A 17,217-nucleotide genomic window follows, 5' to 3' on the forward strand; every position below is an offset into this window, starting at 1 on the left:
TCTCATTTTCAAATCAATAACTCATTTTTCATACGCAAGCAATCCATCACAGCTTTGAATCCAGCACCTTGATTACAAAATACATTTCCTTACAGATCCTAAATAGAACTTCCTTGATGGAAATACAATATATGCGCACTACAATGTAAACAAAACAATTTCTAATTACAACAAGGTAACTCAAAGTCTTAAGTGCTCAGACACTGAACTTAAAGATGCACACCGTGGTTAGTTGTTTAATTGTTGCAAAGAGGAAAGACCACATAAAACTTGTCTAGGTGAAATTTGACCTGAAGGAATTTCTCACATCTTCAAATAACAGCCTTCATATAAACAAGGATTCAGGAGTGGCATAGCTGAGTTGTTTTCCAACAGAATGACATTAATCACTGCCTCAAGGAGAGTAAAGGTGGGAGGGGAGCTTTGTGATTTTCCCTGAAACTTAAAACACTCACTTCAAACTGTGGAACGTGTGCATGTTTTCCAAATTCCCACTCACTTACCTGTGAAATGGTGACCATTTGCTGTCAACTCAGGAACGGTAATGAAAAGACAAAGGTCTCTAAACACCGGTGCAGTCCTTGAACAACAAAAGCCTTGTGCCTCTTTATTTCGAGAACGTCAAGGAACAAATAAAATCAATGTCTGCCCGTAACACAGCTAGTGAGTGAAGAAACCCAACAAGGTAGCTGGAATCCTCTATAATCAACTCCTGCTCATCTGAGCTAGAGGTGTAGGAATTCTTCCAGCAAGTGAAACTTGTTGCGTTTAAGTAGAGCTTCGCCAAGAACTAAATCAGTATATATGAGAACAACCTGTACACTATCAACCCAATCGTAAAAAGCAAAGCATTCACCTCACAATCATGCTTCATTACATTGCACCACATCTCCTGTTTCATGTACACATCGTCCTAACATTTAGGGTTGGATTAATTAGGCGGTAACTGTGATAGAAAATTTACTCTGAATTAACTGGGATATGCTATTGATGTTAAGTGGAAAAGGTTACTAGGGAGAGGAGCAGTGAACGTGTGTGCAACCTTATGAATCCTCACTAAAAGAAATGTGTTACATGCAACATTTGAAGTAGTAATATCTATGACCCTCAAAAATAGACAGACAATCTCTTCCTTTATAAAATATTTTTAACCCTTTACTTCATCAATCCTGGTTTCAGCATTAACCCAGTGTTGCTAAGAAGGCCCTGAAACCATTGTTTTAAAAGCAGATCATACTAATTTAATGGCACAATGAAACATAGCACTGTGGATATTGAAGGAACAGCACTATGTTTGAATTCAGGACGGCGAGTGGCTTGAAGACAAACTGGTGGGGCATTCCTGGGCATCTGCTGCCCTGGTCTTTCTAGACAATATCCTTGTGATTCCAGACCCACAGCAATGTGGTTGACTCTGAACTGCCCTCCAGGCAATTAGGGATGGGCAATAAATGCTGCCTAGCCAGCGACATCCTCATCCCATGAATGAGTACAGAAAGATAGTGCTGTGTAACAAGCTTCAGCAAATTTCTGCAGTGCACCTTGTAGGTGGCACACAATTGCTGCTACTTTGTCAGTGGTGAGGGAATGAATGTTTGTGGGCATGATGACGTAAGCAGCACAAGAGTGTAAATTTATTCCTACACAGTACACATATGACAGAGCTCAACATCAGTTTTTGAAAATGCTCCATTGGTAAGCTTGTGACGCAAATCAGAACTGATTCCCAGACTGTTCTGGTGAACTGTACTATGTTGCAAAAACAGTGCAGGCTATTACAAATGCAAGTTCTGCTTACTGCTTACCATTCAGAGACGACTGCTGGGAGAAAGATCTACACTGTAGAGTCATGTGAGTAGATGATTAAACTGTGACATCTGCCCTTCCCCATTCCTTTGAGCCTTCCACCAACATGGTACAGGAGTTGAAGATTACATAGGAGGTGGGGGGCGGGGGGGAACAGGAGGTGCAAAGGAAGCTCGCCATCATGACTGTTGCACAAACAGGAGTAGTCAATTAAGCCTCTTGGGCCTGCAGTACTATTGTATTAAAGCATATCTGATCAGGATTTCAATATGTCTGCAGCAAAGTGAGAAAGGATTCATTCAGGAACACACTAACCGAAACAATAGATTATGTTAAAAGTATAATGGATCTATTCAGATGACTATATATACACCTTATGTTTGGAAAAGGTGTTAGGAAAATAAATCACCTCCTGTGTGACAACTCAGATGAGTCTGAAGGTAGCAGAATAGTTTCAGCATTTCTTCATTCACATAAAAGCTGTGTGCTACAGGATCTGCAAAGTGACTTGATCTCACTTTTTCTGAATAATTCAATGAGTCTCATTGAAAAATGTTTTTGATGCAACTACAGAATTGAGACTACAATAAAGGTTTTATAATTTCAGAAACAATGGGGCAGGGATGACAGTTGACAGACAACAGTTCTATAATAAGCAGACTGCACAAGCACTTTAGAAAATTGCTATGATTCCATGCATCAAACTTTTCTTCCTGCCTTCTTAAAGGTCCTGGGGATGCTTCATTATGTTGTTGTGTACTTCTGGCATTTTGATAATGATTCAGACTCTTGTTTTTGATTACTTTCTACTAGCACATCATTCCCCATTACTCAGCTTCCAAAGTGGGTATCTATATTCTGCTTCAAACTCATCTAAATTTTGAACCTATGGCCTGAAATCAATTCATTTCATTTTATTTTAATAAAAGACCAGAAGAAACAGGAACAGGAGTAAACCATTTGGCCCCTTAACCCTGCTCCACCACTCAACAGGACTGCAGTCGATCCAGCGTTCCTTACTTCCATTTTCCCTGTAATCCTAGACACTACCAATCTCAGCCTTAAACATACACAAGGACTGATCCACATCTCTCAGTCACAAGGCTCTAAAGACAATTCACAGAGAGAAGAAATTCTTCCTCATCTCAGTCTTTCATTTTTCTCTTAATTCTGAGACAGCACTTTCTGCTCCTTCAGCACAATAGCCTCTCAGTATTCACCCTATAAGAATGCTACACGTTTTAACGATGCAGAGGACTGTAACCTGGTGTTGTGTGATTTCTGAACATGTTTTAATGACATCAGCTCTCATTCTTCCAAATTCCAACAAGAAGAGTCCCAACTCGTGTAACCTTTCGTCAAGACAAGCCCTCCATGCTAGGGATCGTCACAGTGAATGTTCTCTGAACTGGATATAGTCCTGGAAGCAGAGGAAATTTTCCTGCAATTGTGTTTTTTTTAAATAAAGGCAGGTTTGCATTTATGTAGCACTTTTACAACCACAGGACCTTTTAAAGTGTGTTGCAATCAATGAAGTACTTTTGTAGTATATTCATTGCTGTAATGCATGAAACTGATTTAACCTATATTCCACAATTACGCATTTTGCTAGAGGAACTTTGCACCGTTATTTATCCTGTCAACTTTCCTTCATTAATTAAAATACTTCAAAAATCAAACCAACACTCAAGTTCCTCTCAAATCATAACCACACAGGATGAGGCCATTCAGCCCATGCCAATCTTCTGATGAGCAATCCAGGCAGTCCTGTACTCCCACTCTACACATTGACTATGTAAGCCTCAGCTGACATTTTCAAAAGGAAATTGGATTATTATTTGGCAAAGGAAAATGTGTACAGCAAATAGGGAGGAGAGTGGTTCTAGATGAACTGTTCTTTTAGGGAACTAATGCAGAAATGACAATAGGGAATGACAAATAAATTTGCCCAGGCTTTCCTCAGTTTGTTTCTTCAGGTCTAGATTAAGCATGTCACTTGACTTTCTTTGTGCACAACATGCATTTCTTGCAGTACTCCAAGTGAAAAAGGTCAAGAAACATTGATGGTCTGAAATAAAAACTGAAAATGCTGGAAATATACTTCAAATTAGTTTGTATCTTAAAAAAAGCACCAGAAAGGAAAGATTATGAATGCTAACTTGTTAACTATTTCCTGTGTTTTCTGTTTTTATTGTAAATGAGGGTTGACCGTTGGTTTAGACAATTGCAATGGCATTCCATATTCTAAACCTCTGATGAGCTCCTTTGGTCCATCATATTTTGGACTGTTTTGTTTGGATTTGTAAGATGGCTTTTGATAACATGAAACTAGATGCCTAAAGCTCCCTGTTCTTCTGTGTCTTGTACCATAATTTTTTCCAACTTGCAATATATTACATTCTACTAGTCTTATATCTAGTATGCGTTTTGTGAAATAAAGTGCCACACATAAAGGTGTTAGAAGTTTCTGGAATATCAACCAAGCTGTCATTGTAAATCAGGGATTCAGCTCACATTGGAAAATCTATTCATTGGGGTATGGCCTCATTGCAGAGTCCTGTTCCCAAACAGACTTTCCAGCAAACAGACACTGGACTTCAAACAAGAATAAGAACACTGCCAGTTTTCTTAACCTTCCTAGACTCATGCAGCAGCGAAGATCATGCCAAATCATTACAGGCCAGGTGGTTTGGGGCCTAGATCCACCAACGTGACTCACAAAGAACCAGAACATACAGCTCAACATGAAATATTCACTGAGCAATCATCATTATCAGCACAAGCATCTGCCACTCCAAGCACATGGTCCAATATACTCAGCTAAAGATTCATGTGAAACTGCCAGCATAAACCACAGCACAGTCATTGTCATTCCCAAAAATCAGATAAAATGGCACAAACAGATTGCAACTATCACCAAGGACAAAACTCTGTGGATGCCAGAAATCTGAAACAACTGAATATGGTAGCATCAAAAGGGAAGGGAAGAAAGTTAACTATTCAATTTGACAATCCATTCAGTGTTGCATTTTTAAAATGGACTGAAAATTAGTCAATCACTAAATTTCATGTTCTTTAATACCTCGAATCCTTTTTATAAGGGAAAATTCTACAAGTACCCAGCAAATCAGTCAGCATTTGTACTCAGGTAACCTAAGTTATGTTTTAGTAAAGTCTTCATCACAATAATTTATTTCCTTTACCAGTATTGGTTGCCTTGAATTGATGCAAGGTGGCCAACCAGAAACATTAACTCTTTCTTTCTCCAAACACGTTGCCTGACCTACTGAGCACATCTAGAAACAAAAACAGAAATTGCTGGGAAAAAAAAATCAGCAAGTCTGGCAGCAACTACGGAGAGAAATCACAGTTAACATTTCAGGTCAAGTAACCCTTCCTCAGTACATCTTGCATGTTTTGTTTTTGTTAATTGAGCAAATCTCTGGATATTTCAGAACTTAAACCACTGCATCTATTTTACCACAAGAAACAATTATTTAAACGCATAGTAGAATTAAGTCGTTTACCTTCAATGCTACACATATTTCATGCCACCTTTGACACCAACCTCAAAGTCTCATTTGATTTAGCTGAGTTTCGATGAGAGAAAGATGAAAAAGTTACAAACAAAACCGCGTTAAAATTCCAAATGGGATGTTCGTGTATCATATTTGAAACAAAATTATTATAATTTATGCAGAAGCAACAAAAATACCAATGGGGACCCCTTTTCCTTAAGGAACGAGAAAACGATAAAAGAAACAAGGATTAGTAGAAGAGAATAATTTAGAAAAGAGAAATGGATAGGGAAAAGGGATTAAAAACGAAAAGGCGACTGAGAAAAAGAAAAGAAAGGCTTCAAAATGGGAGGCGAAAAAAGTAAAGGTGAGAAATATTTTAATTCTTTTCTTACTTTTAACAGGAAGTCTCAAGTGATATAGGCGCATGCGTGATATTAAAAGGCGCTTGAGATTTTGGCACTTGATTGTTGATTTTTGTGTCATTTGAAAAATCGTTCGAGATTATTTGATTTATTGGCTATGTACTCGTCAAAACAGGAGAGGATCGGGCTAGTTTTGATTCTAAACCCATGCGTGGTTACCACACATAATAGAGATGGGGGATGCTAAAGGATCCCATCTCTCTTTATTAACAGTATTTCATCTCAACCATCAACTTACACGGTATCCTCCCATGTAATTTATTTCAGCCTTACCAGATTTCTTGTTTTCCAGCGCTTCTTCCAGCTCGGGGAAGGTGAATTCGGGCAGTTCCAGCGAGGCGCCATAGCGCTCTAGGAAAGAACAGACAACGGCGAAATTGGGCTTAGAGGCGACCGCCGCCATCTTAGTGTCGGAGGACTTAGCACGGTCCTCCGCTATCCCGACAACCAACGCTACCTTCCCCTCCACACCCCTCCTTCTTCACACGCCCGACCTGGCCAGAAGTAAACACAGATTGGAGGGCGTTTGGAGGAACGAGCCTGTCAGGAAGAGTCTTCCAGTGTCCCATCTTGCACCACGCCGAGAGGCAGGCACGAGCAAAAAATTCGACGGGAGGGAGCAAGAGCGGCCGTTGCCTCAGCAACCGCCCCAGGGAACTGAGGTAATGCTGAAACTTAGTGGAGAAGAAAAAGTTCATTAAACGCTTATTCTCTGTTTCTTGGAGTGGGGGGAATGAAACCTAAAGAAGAAATCTTGAGCTGCATTAAGATAAATAGGAGGAAAAGAGGATCGTAGTTGATAAATTTGCTTGATTTGTAGGCCTAAGGTTGAATTTTTGCTTTTTCTTTCATTTATGGGATGTGGGGGTCACTGAATAGGCATCACTTACCCATTCCTAATTGCCCCGAGAGTAGTTAAGAGTCAACCACTTTGCTAAGGTTCTGGAGCCACACGTAGGCCAGACCAGATAAAGATGGCAGATTTCCTCCTTAAAGGTCATGAATGAATCAAATGGATTTTTCTCCACAATGGTTTCATGGTCATCATTAGACTCTTACTTTTTTAAATTGAATTCAAATTCTGTAAGAATTTGAACCCAGGTACGCAGAACACCACCTGGGTCATAGAGTCATACACCACATAAACAGACTCTTCGGTCCAACTCGTCCATGCCAGCCAGGTGTCCCAAACCTAACTATAAACTTTGGCAAGTTATGTGACAGCTGTACAAAACTTTAGTTGGGCCACATTTGGAATATTGCATGCAATTCTGAAAGCTGTGCTACCAGAAGGACGTGGATGGTTTGTCGAGGGTGCAGAAAAGTTTTACCAAGATGTTGTCTGGTCTGGAGGGTTTTAGTTATGAGGAGAGGTTGAAGAAACCTGGATTGATTTCAAGGGAAAGACAAAAGCTGAGGGGCAACCTGATAAAGTTCTGCAAAATTATGAGACACATGGATAGGGTGGATAGTCAGAGACAATTTCCCAGGGCGGAAAGGTCAGCCACAAGAGGGCACAGGTTCAAGGTGAGAAGGGGAAGGCTAGGGCAGAAATGTGGGGGGGAAAATTTTTCCTCAGTGTGTTGGGTGCCTGGAACACACTGCCAATGGACGTGGAGGAAGCAGGCACATTAGCAGTGTTTAAGGCATATCTTGATAGGCACATGAATGGGAGGCAAACAGAGGGATAAAAATCCACATATAGCCAATAAGTAGTAGGTCTAACTAAGGCATAGGAATTGGCGAAGGCTTGGTGAATCAAAGGGCCTGATGCTGTTTGACTGCATTTGGTCTATACCCCTATAAACCTTCGCTATTCATGTACCTGTCCAAATATCTTTTAAACATTGTAATTGTACCCCAACTCTACCACTTCCTGTGGCAACTCATTCCATACACGAACGACTCTCTGTGTGAAAACAGTTGACCCTCAGGTTGCTTTTAAATCTTTCCCCTCTCATCTTAAGCCTATGTCCTCTAATTTTGGACTCCTCTGCCCAGGAAAAGACCTTGGCTATTGACTTTTTCCATGACCTTAATGATTTTATAAACCTCTACGAGGTCACCTCTCAGCCTCCAATAATTAAATAGTCTAGCAATCGTATGACTAGGCCATTACCTTCACAATTTAATTAAAACACTTGTGTTCTGAGGAACGATCACTGGCTCTGAAACATTAACTCAGTTTTCTCCTTCATAGATGCTGCCAGACCTGCTGAGCTTTTCCAGCAATTTTGTTTTTGTTCCCTATTAAACACTGACTAGTTTGACTTACTTGTGTGACAAAAGAGTTGTTTTTTTTAAATATACCTGGGTTACATCTGTTTGAAAAAGAAAGGCTTGCATTATAGAATTGCCAAATTTTTATGGTGAAGAAGGAGGCTATTTGGCCCATTATGTCTGTACCAGTTCTGTTCCCTAGTGCCAGTCTCCTGCTTTTTCTGCATATCGTAGTGCACCATTTGTATTAAATAATAATACAATGCTCTTCGAAACATAGAAAATAGGAACAGGAGTGTAATAAATCAAATAACTCTGGATGCTGGAGATCTGAAATGCCCACAAACAGGAATTGCTGGAGAAGCCCAGCAGGCCTGGCGGCATTTATGGAGAGAAAACAGAGTTAACTTTTCAAGTTTCAGTGACTTCTTTAGAATGGCTCAGAACAGCTGCTTTTGTGATGAACTGGTATAGGTCATTTGACCCTTCAAGTCCAATTTGCTATTCGGTGAGACCATGGTCAATCTGTGGCCCAACTCCATAAACCTGTCTTTAGCCCATAGCCCCTCACACCTTTATTTAACAAAAAAAACTCTCTCAGACTTATCTATATGGTCCCTTTTGGTGACCCGAGGATGTTTGTGCAAGATCTTTTAAAATGCACTCACTGTTGTAATGTAAGAAGCGCTGCAGCCAATTTGTGCACAGCCAGCTGTCACAAATGAGCTATAATGACCAGATTATCTATCACAGTAATGTCGGTTCAGGGATAAGTTTTGGCCAGAACACCAATTTGACAGAGTGCTGTGGATGCTTTAAAAATGCAACTGGGGCACAGTAAGTGGGTCCTTAGTTTAAGATGTCATCAAAAAGACAACATTTCTGACTGTCAGTCCCTCTGCACTCAGTTGAAGTGCGGCCTTGAGTTTGCTTTGCATTCTTCAGTCCTGAAATCGGATATGATCTGTCACCAAAGATGGGAGTGCTGGTTGATTTTGGAATGTTATGAGGCTTTTTGACCCAATAGCCAACAGATGTGGTGTTTTGTGAATGGTTGGACGTGTCCTACACCAGTCCTTTCTGTGTGTTATTTGTGGGTGAGAAGATGCTGCCACAATCATCTTTCCTTTGGCTGGATCTAAGGTCTAATGCATTTCCAGTTGTTGAAGATCAATATGGAGTGTAAACAAGAAGATACTCTTGTTTTAACAAGATGTAATATATTGCATGTTAGCAATTAGGTACAAGTTACATTACTTTGGTAGATATTGTTACGAAGAGTATAAGACAAAGAAGTAGAACATTCAGTCAGTTGAGTCTGTTCTGCCATTCAAATAGCTCATGACTAATCTGATAATCCTTAACTCCACTTTCTGGTCTTTTCCCCATGATACTTGATTCCCCTTCTGATTAAAATCTGTCTATCTTGTCCTTGAGTACATGTAATCATCTGGCCTCAACAGCTCTCTGTGGTAAGGAATTCCACTGACTCTCAACTCTCTGAGAGAAGAAATTCCTCCTCATCTCAGTCTTAAGAATACAGTCCATAGTTCTGAAATTATGCCCTTTGGTCCTAGACTCATCACAATAAGGTTTTCTGTCATTCTTCTATATTTCAATAAGTATAGGCCCAACCTACTCAGCCTCTTCTCGTAAAAAGGACCCTCCATAGTTGATATGAATGTCTTGAACCATCTCTAGACTGCCTCCAATACCGTTATATCTTTGCTTAAATGTGAGGCCTAAAACCATTTACAGTATTCCAGCTGACTAGTGCCTTGTACAGTTTTAGCAAAACCTCCTTATTTTTATATTCCATTTCTTTTGAAATAAAGGCCAACATTCTAGTTGCCTTCCCTATTACCTGTTGAACTTGGATGCTAGCTTTTTGTGATTCATGTTTGAGGACTTCCAAATCCCTCTGCTCTGTTGCTTTCTGCTCTCTTTCTCCATTTAAATAATATGCTTCCTACCAAAATGCATAACCACATAATGCATAACATTTTGTCCCAAGTGCCAGATTTTGCCCAGTCACTCAACCTGCCTATGTCCGTCCGCAGACTCTCTATCATTCTCTCCATTTGTCTCTCTGCCTATTTTAGTGTCATCAGCACATTTGATTAACATTCATTCACTTCCCTCCTCCAAGCCATTGATTTGAATTGTAAATAAGTGTTGAGAAGACCTAGGGCTCTTGTGGTTCTATGGTGGTATTCCTATCTTCAAACCAGGAAGCTTTAAATCCTGATTATTCCAGAAATGTATTGTAGCATATCTGAACAGGTTGATTAAAAATGTCTAAGACAACTGGTGGATGTAGGTTTTGTAGTTTAATGGGATCCTAAGATATTCTGTATATCCTAACCAAAGTTGATAGAACAGAATTATGTGACATAGAGACTTAATATAGTCCCCAACTTTAATCCTTTCAGACCCATTTCATCATACAACACACTGGCTAACCGAACTGTAATTACCACTGGAACAATATGTAGACCTGCCATAGATCAGGTTCCAACTGTGCACATAATCAAATACAGTTTCTCATACAGAACCTGGTGTTAAGTTGGCTCTTGGTGGTCCAATTGATTAACTCTGTAACGTAACCTAAGGAATCTGTCGGTGCACTTGAGATATTATACCTTCTGCCTTTTCATTTTATTCAAAGCTAGACTGAGAAAACATCTGAGAGGAGATTGCATAGCTGTTAGCAAGTTATTACGTTGCTTTATTTCACAGACAACAAGTAAACATCCAAAACAACAATCACGCTCACTTTTAGTCAAATCATTGTATCTATTATTTCCTGAGATGTAGGTATCACAAGCAGAATTAATGTTTCAGTTTGATTACTTTTTTTTTCAGAACTGGGTAAATGTTAGCAGTGTAACAAGCTCAAGTACAGGGATAAAAAGAAGGAGGGTAAGCACGAGTAGATTTAATACAGGGTGACTATGAACAAAAGAAATAAAAGCAGGAGAAGATTATTTGATCCCTCTGTTTTTCACCCATTCAATTAGATGATGTCTTATCAAGGTCCACCCTCTTGGAGTGCATTCCACAACCTTTCACTCCCTTGTAGATTGAGAAACATTTGCTTATCAATTATGAGAAGAGGCTAATTAAGAGTCTAACAGCTTCTTGTTACAACTGAGACAGGAGGAGTGCAGAGTCGCTCGAGTCCCACTAATCCAAGAGTTGCAGTGTAATATGAAGAGGTAATGTTAATAAACATACACAGTCAGTAATATAGAACTATAAATGCTTATCCCTGTAAATATCCCCAAAAAGCAAACACAAACACATTCTTTGGGAAAAATGAAAAAAATTCTCTGCAGAGATTGGCCTTCCAAAAATAAATGCCTTGACTGTTGGATTATTCTTGAAGTTAAGAGGATAAAGTACAAGATATTTTGGAGTCTTTCTCTATGTTCTGTGTAGCCAAGAGACTAATTGTGCATAATCATCTTTGAAGTCTTGCAGCATGCTCAAGAAGTAAAATCTTGTTGTTCTTTCAATCTCTCAAAAAAAAATACATTTCACCCTGAACTTGATGTGGAAGATTTTCTTAGATAGCAAGGTGTAGAGCTGGATGAACACAGCCAGCCAAGCAGCATTATAGGAGCAGGAGACCTGACATTTCGGGCCTAGACCCTTCTTCAGAAATCCGAATTTTCTTTTTTGGAAATGGAAAGGATCAGCTGGGCAACTCGTTCACAGCAATTTTTCCTCCAGCTTAGCTTGCACTCATTAGACGTCTCTCTAATACAGATGTTTCTTCCCAGGCTTACCTTCAATTGATAACTGATACGGTGGGTCAGTGGTTAGTGCTGCTGCCTCACAGCAGCAGGGGCCTGAGTTCAATTCCAGCTTTGTGAGTTTGCACGTTCTCCCTGTGTCTCACTGGGTTTCCTCCACGTGCTCTGGTTTTCGCCCATAATCCAAAGATGTGCACGTTAGGCAGATTGGCTATGCTAATTTGCCCAATGTGTTGAGGATGTGCTGACTAGGCGGATTAGCCATGGAAATGTGGGGTTACAGAGATCGGATAGGAGACTGCGTCTGGGTGGGATGCCTTTCAGAGGTTAGTATAGACTCAATGGGCCAAGTGGCCTCTTTTTGCATTGTAGGGATTCTATGATTCAGTGAAACAGATAAATCTGGTTTAATCTGAGGATACGGCCACAGTATTCTGGATGTTGGAATATGGAGGGATGATTCTGAGATGATTGTCAACTGCATTTGACCAAGGGTGACATTCAGGAATCTGAGCAAAGGTAGAGTTAATCAGGAGCAAAACTGTCTTTTGGTTAGAGTTTAAGACTCAAAGGAAGATGACTTTGGTTGTTGGAAGTAATTTTCTACAGGAGTTCCTCAGGGTAGTGTCATGGCTCCAAATAGCTTCAGTTGATTCCACCATAAGGTCAGAACTGGGGCATGTTGCTGTTTGCACAATATTCAGCACCATTCATGATATCTTCGTATCAAATAAATAGAGAGAAAAAGATTACATCCAGATGTGAAGAAGGCATAGATGACAGGCGAACCCTTGTTTAACCTGAGATAATAGCTGAACAGTCGGGTGAAAATGGGCAAAGTAGCATGGTTTGCACTGGAAAAGATTAGACATCGTAGTGTTTAAGTAAAGCAAAATGCAAATTGATGTTGGGGGAAGGCAGCAGTAATCCTGTGGAGGAGAAGTTTTTCTAAGAGCCAAAACTGAATAATTACCAAAGCACAAGAAAAATATTGCAGTCCATCGTAAGGCTAATTTAGAGTTAGGTGAAAAATAGACACTCCTGAGGTTGTTGACTTGTTTTTGTTCAGATGTTTCATCACCATACTAGATAGCATCATCAGTGAGGCCTTCGATGAAACAATGTTGTTCTACTCCACTTTTAATTAATACAGTCCGATCTGTTATGGTGAGTTGTGTCTTTTCCGGTTTTGTTCTGAATGGGTTTGTATGTGGGATCCAATTCTATATGTTAGTTGATTGCATTATGGGTGGAGAACCATGCATCTATGTCATAGACACGCATGGGGTCCCTAGCATGGTGACAAAATGTCTGAACAAATAAAAGCCAGCTCAGCGAGCAAGTCAACTACCTCAGCCGCAACCCAAGCTGCAAACCTTTGCCTAAACCTTAAAAGACACATCTATTTATGTTGTCTTTATTGTGTCTAGTTTGCATGTGAAACCAGAAGAATTTCCAGATGGCTTACTTTAAAGTGTTTGGAAACAACCTTATTTTTAACACAGTTTCTGTTATTTGTGTAAATAAATTTACCTGTTTCTTTCTATGGCTGATTTTCTCATTTCTTGCCTGAGGTTCTGCCCCAGTAGGGAATTAACAGCTCCTAGGCAGTTTGTTGCACTTCAAGGTCTTGTAGACATGGCTAAATATTCATAATCAAAGAAAGCATGTACCATTGTGCTGTGCATTGCAGAATGGGAACTGTCATCGTCCAGCAAGCACTAATTCTGTTCCCTTCCACAGGCAGATTTCTACAATGGCTGCTAAATGGCCAGGCAAAAAGCAACTGTCGCAACATTAGAACACCCCAAAGTTTTTAACAGACAATGAAGTGCTCCAGAAGTGTAATGTAGCAAATGCGGCAGCCAACTTGTGCATACTAAGCTGTGCCAAAAAAATGTGCATGACTAAATTAAGATAATAAAATGTGAGGCTGGATGAACACAGCAGGCCCAGCAGCATCTCAGGAGCACAAAAGCTGACGTTTCGGGCCTAGACCCTTCATCAGATGATGCTGTGTTCATCCAGCCTCACATTTTATTATCTTTGATTCTCCAGCATCTGCAGTTCCCATTATCTCTGCATGACTAAATTGTCTGCTTTAGTTCCAGGCCATCCCTGATTAATGAACATCCAACTCTGAACGCTCGTACCTACGAATACAATCCCACTTTGGGCTGTATTAATATTAATTTTAAAGATCCAACATGTGAACATGTCCTCCTATTTAAGAACAGCTATTTTATATTGTATTGTAATGTGTTCCAATTTGTTAGAGTGCACAGTGGCTCAGTGGTTAGCACTGCTACCTCACAGCACTAGCGATCTGGGTTCACGTCCTGCCTCAGACAACTATCTGTGTGGAGTTTCATGTTCTTCCCATGTCTGTAACCAGAGAAATGCAGGATAGGTGGATTAGCCCTGGGAAAGGCAGGGTTATAGAGCAGGGGTGTGGGTCTGGTGGACTGCTCTTTGGACGGTCAGTATGGACTCAATGGGCCAAATTCCCTGTAGGAATTCTGTGACTATATACAAACTGACATGCAAATGAACTTGTGTGTAATCCAGGGACTGGTTGTGTGTTGCTTTATGACTGTTGTTATGGGGAAGAATTCTTCTGTTCTTCTTTGAACTACTCCATCTAAGAGACATTCCACTGCAGTACTCCTTCAATAGTGAAATGTTTATGCTCAAATCTTGAACCCATAACCATTGGACTCATGGGAGGACCGGTGCCCATTAAGACACATGCGATATGGGTGGGAGTTTGGATCTACTTATCTGTTCCCTAGGATTATAGTAAGGCCATTTGTGGTGTTCCTTCCATCACCACCCTGGTTCAGAGCTGCTGACTCAGAATACTGCATTAGGACCCACTCTAAATAAACTGACTTGGGCTAGTTTAATATTTTAATGTTTTGACAGTAGCAACTTCTAATCTCCTCACCTCCTTCCATCTTTTGCCTCATGGAGGTGCTATGGGCCAGCATCCGTGACAAAGATTAATTCAATAATGTTCAGAACTCTGCTTCAAGGATGCTTGCTCAACAATAATGCAAAGTGTCCAGGCATCCATTTTCGCACCTGGGCAACACTAGTGAGTGATGGAGGAAATGACAATGTATCGTCTAATGAGTCACTATCATGAACAGTGTCAGCATTCCAGATCCTTGCCAACCTCTGCGTGAAGGAAACTTTTCCTCACATATCTAAGCCTTTATACATGAGATCACAAGCAAAGATTCCATCAAACTAAACAAGCTAAATTCATAAATTTAGTAACTAATACATCAACATCAAACTAATAATCCTAAAAAGTAACCGTGTGTTGCCAATATTCAATGGGTTCATTTATACCTCAAGGAATAATGTACCTCCAGGAATCTAGAACTCAAACACTGTTAATGACAGTGATGCATTCTGGCCTGTTAAGGTGATAGAGGCAGATATCTTCAACATTTAAGAGATACTTAGATGTAAGGTGTAGCATACAAGACTATGGGTGAAATGTTGGAAAATGGGATTGGAATAGTTCAATGTTTGTTTTTAATTGGCACAGACCTGATGGGCCAAAGGGCCGCCTTCTGTGCCGTAACAATTCTATAACTCTGTTGCAACTGGCTAACAGACAACAACACTGAAAACAACAGCCCAAATATCAACTGTTCACCACTTCATATGCAAAACTTATGACAGGTTCTGCCTCTCACGCATTGGTCTTTTCAGCCAATGCCAAATGTGTACCATGTGAAGCTGTCCCCATCCTGTCCCCATTTGATTTGCTGATGTTCTTTTATTGAATGTAGATGGAAGGATCCCAGCTATGTTCTTGACGAGATGTCCCGACCAGAAATGTCAGCTTTCCTGCTCTGATGCTGTCTGGCCTGCTGTGTTCCTGCACCTCCACTCTGCATTGTCCCTGACTCCAGCATCTGCAATTCTTGCTGTCTCTGCCAGCTATGTTTGTTGATTTTTTTTCTCTTTTGGAATACAAGAATTAAAAAGAATACTTTGAATCAATGGTATAGGTACCAAGCTAGCCCAGCTAGTTCTCTCCAACCTCCTCCACATAGCTAACCTTGAAGCAATGTTAACGATTGATACCAGGCTGAATGTTTGTCTGTGCTTCATGCCATAAGGAAGACACAGATAAATGTGGGTCTTCTCTGATTACCACATGCAAAATCATTTTCTGTGCAGTGGTGGGGGTGAGAGAAAAATGGGGTTTAGGTTTTAAGAGTAAGACTATTGGGTCTGATTTGTTATGTTAAGTGAGTCTTAGTATGTTTCTTGGTCTGATAGTACAATACAGTAATATGGACACCTTCTGCCCTTGCAAAAAGTGTATGGATTAGTGTGTAACTTTAACAATACAGTTCTGAACTAGGTCAGTGTTAGTTTTTTTTCAGGGCACTATTGTTGACTTCAGTATTTTACCAAGGATGATTGGAAAACTGACCAGTTATATAAAAGTTGGGACTTGTATTTAGATTGCACATTTAGCATGGTCAAGATCTGTCAAAGCATGTACGAGGCAATGAAGTGCTCTTGAAGTGTGATCACTAATGTAATGTAGAAAATAAAGTAGCCAGTGTTCAGACAGTGAGGTTCCATAACAGAGATAATGGGAACTGCAGATGCTGGAGAATTCCAAGATAATAAAATGTGAGGCTGGATGAACACAGCAGGCCAAGCAGCATCTCAGGAGCACAAAAGCTGACGTTTCGGGCCTAGACCCTTCATCAGAGAGGGGGATGGGGGGAGGGAACTGGAATAAATAGGGAGAGAGGGGGAGGCGGACCGAAGATGGAGAGTAAAGAAGATAGGTGGAGAGAGTATAGGTGGGGAAGTAGGGAGGGGATAGGTCAGTCCAGGGAAGACGGACAGGTCAAGGAGGTGGGATGAGGTTAGTAGGTAGATGGGGGTGCGGCTTGGGGTGGGAGGAAGGGATGGGTGAGAGGAAGAACCGGTTAGGGAGGCAGAGACAGGTTGGACTGGTTTTGGGATGCAGTGGGTGGGGGGGAAGAGCTCGGCTGGTTGTGTGGTGCAGTGGGGGGAGGGGACGAACTGGGCTGGTTTAAGGATGCAGTAGGGGAAGGGGAGATTTTGAAACTGGTGAAGTCCACATTGATACCATTGGGCTGCAGGGTTCCCAGGCGGAATATGAGTTGCTGTTCCTGCAACCTTCGGGTGGCATCATTGTGGCAGTGCAGGAGGCCCATGATGCACATGTCATCTAGAGAATGGGAGGGGGAGTGGAAATGGTTTGCGACTGGGAGGTGCAGTTGTTTGTTGCGAACTGAGCGGAGGTGTTCTGCAAAGCGGTCTCCAAGCCTCCGCTTGGTTTCCCCAATGTACCTTCCCCTGCAACCGCAGGAAATGCTACACTTGCCCCCACACCTCCTCCCTCACCCCTATCCCAGGCCCCAAGATGACATTCCACATTAAGCAGAGGTTCACCTGCACATCTGCCAATGTGGTATACTGTAT

General features: G+C 40.9%; 2 protein-coding genes across 7 annotated transcripts in view; one reads left to right on the top strand and one right to left on the bottom strand.

Moving 5' to 3' along the window:
• rsf1a (remodeling and spacing factor 1a) overlaps window positions 1-6,195 on the bottom strand; it is a 112,812-nt gene extending 106,617 nt beyond the window's left edge. The window contains exon 1 of one of the 2 annotated variants that reach the window (XM_048532437.2): window positions 6,023-6,195. In XM_048532437.2, the coding sequence (XP_048388394.2) occupies window positions 6,023-6,152 (130 nt within the window). In that variant the 5' untranslated portion in view covers window positions 6,153-6,195. The remainder of the gene's footprint in view (window positions 1-6,022) is intronic. The other variant, XM_059646841.1, reaches the window with a different exon arrangement.
• Window positions 6,196-6,230: 35 nt separating this feature from the next.
• The window catches only part of aamdc (adipogenesis associated, Mth938 domain containing), a 60,057-nt gene continuing 49,070 nt past the window's right edge, over window positions 6,231-17,217 (top strand). For all 5 annotated transcript variants that reach the window (XR_009445867.1, XR_009445869.1, XR_009445868.1 and 2 more), the window contains exon 1: window positions 6,231-6,411. The gene's annotated coding sequence lies outside the window, so the exon portion shown is untranslated. The remainder of the gene's footprint in view (window positions 6,412-17,217) is intronic.

Source organism: Stegostoma tigrinum, chromosome 6 (genome assembly GCF_030684315.1).
Source record: "Stegostoma tigrinum isolate sSteTig4 chromosome 6, sSteTig4.hap1, whole genome shotgun sequence".
In the NCBI taxonomy this organism is placed as follows: domain Eukaryota; kingdom Metazoa; phylum Chordata; class Chondrichthyes; order Orectolobiformes; family Stegostomatidae; genus Stegostoma; species Stegostoma tigrinum.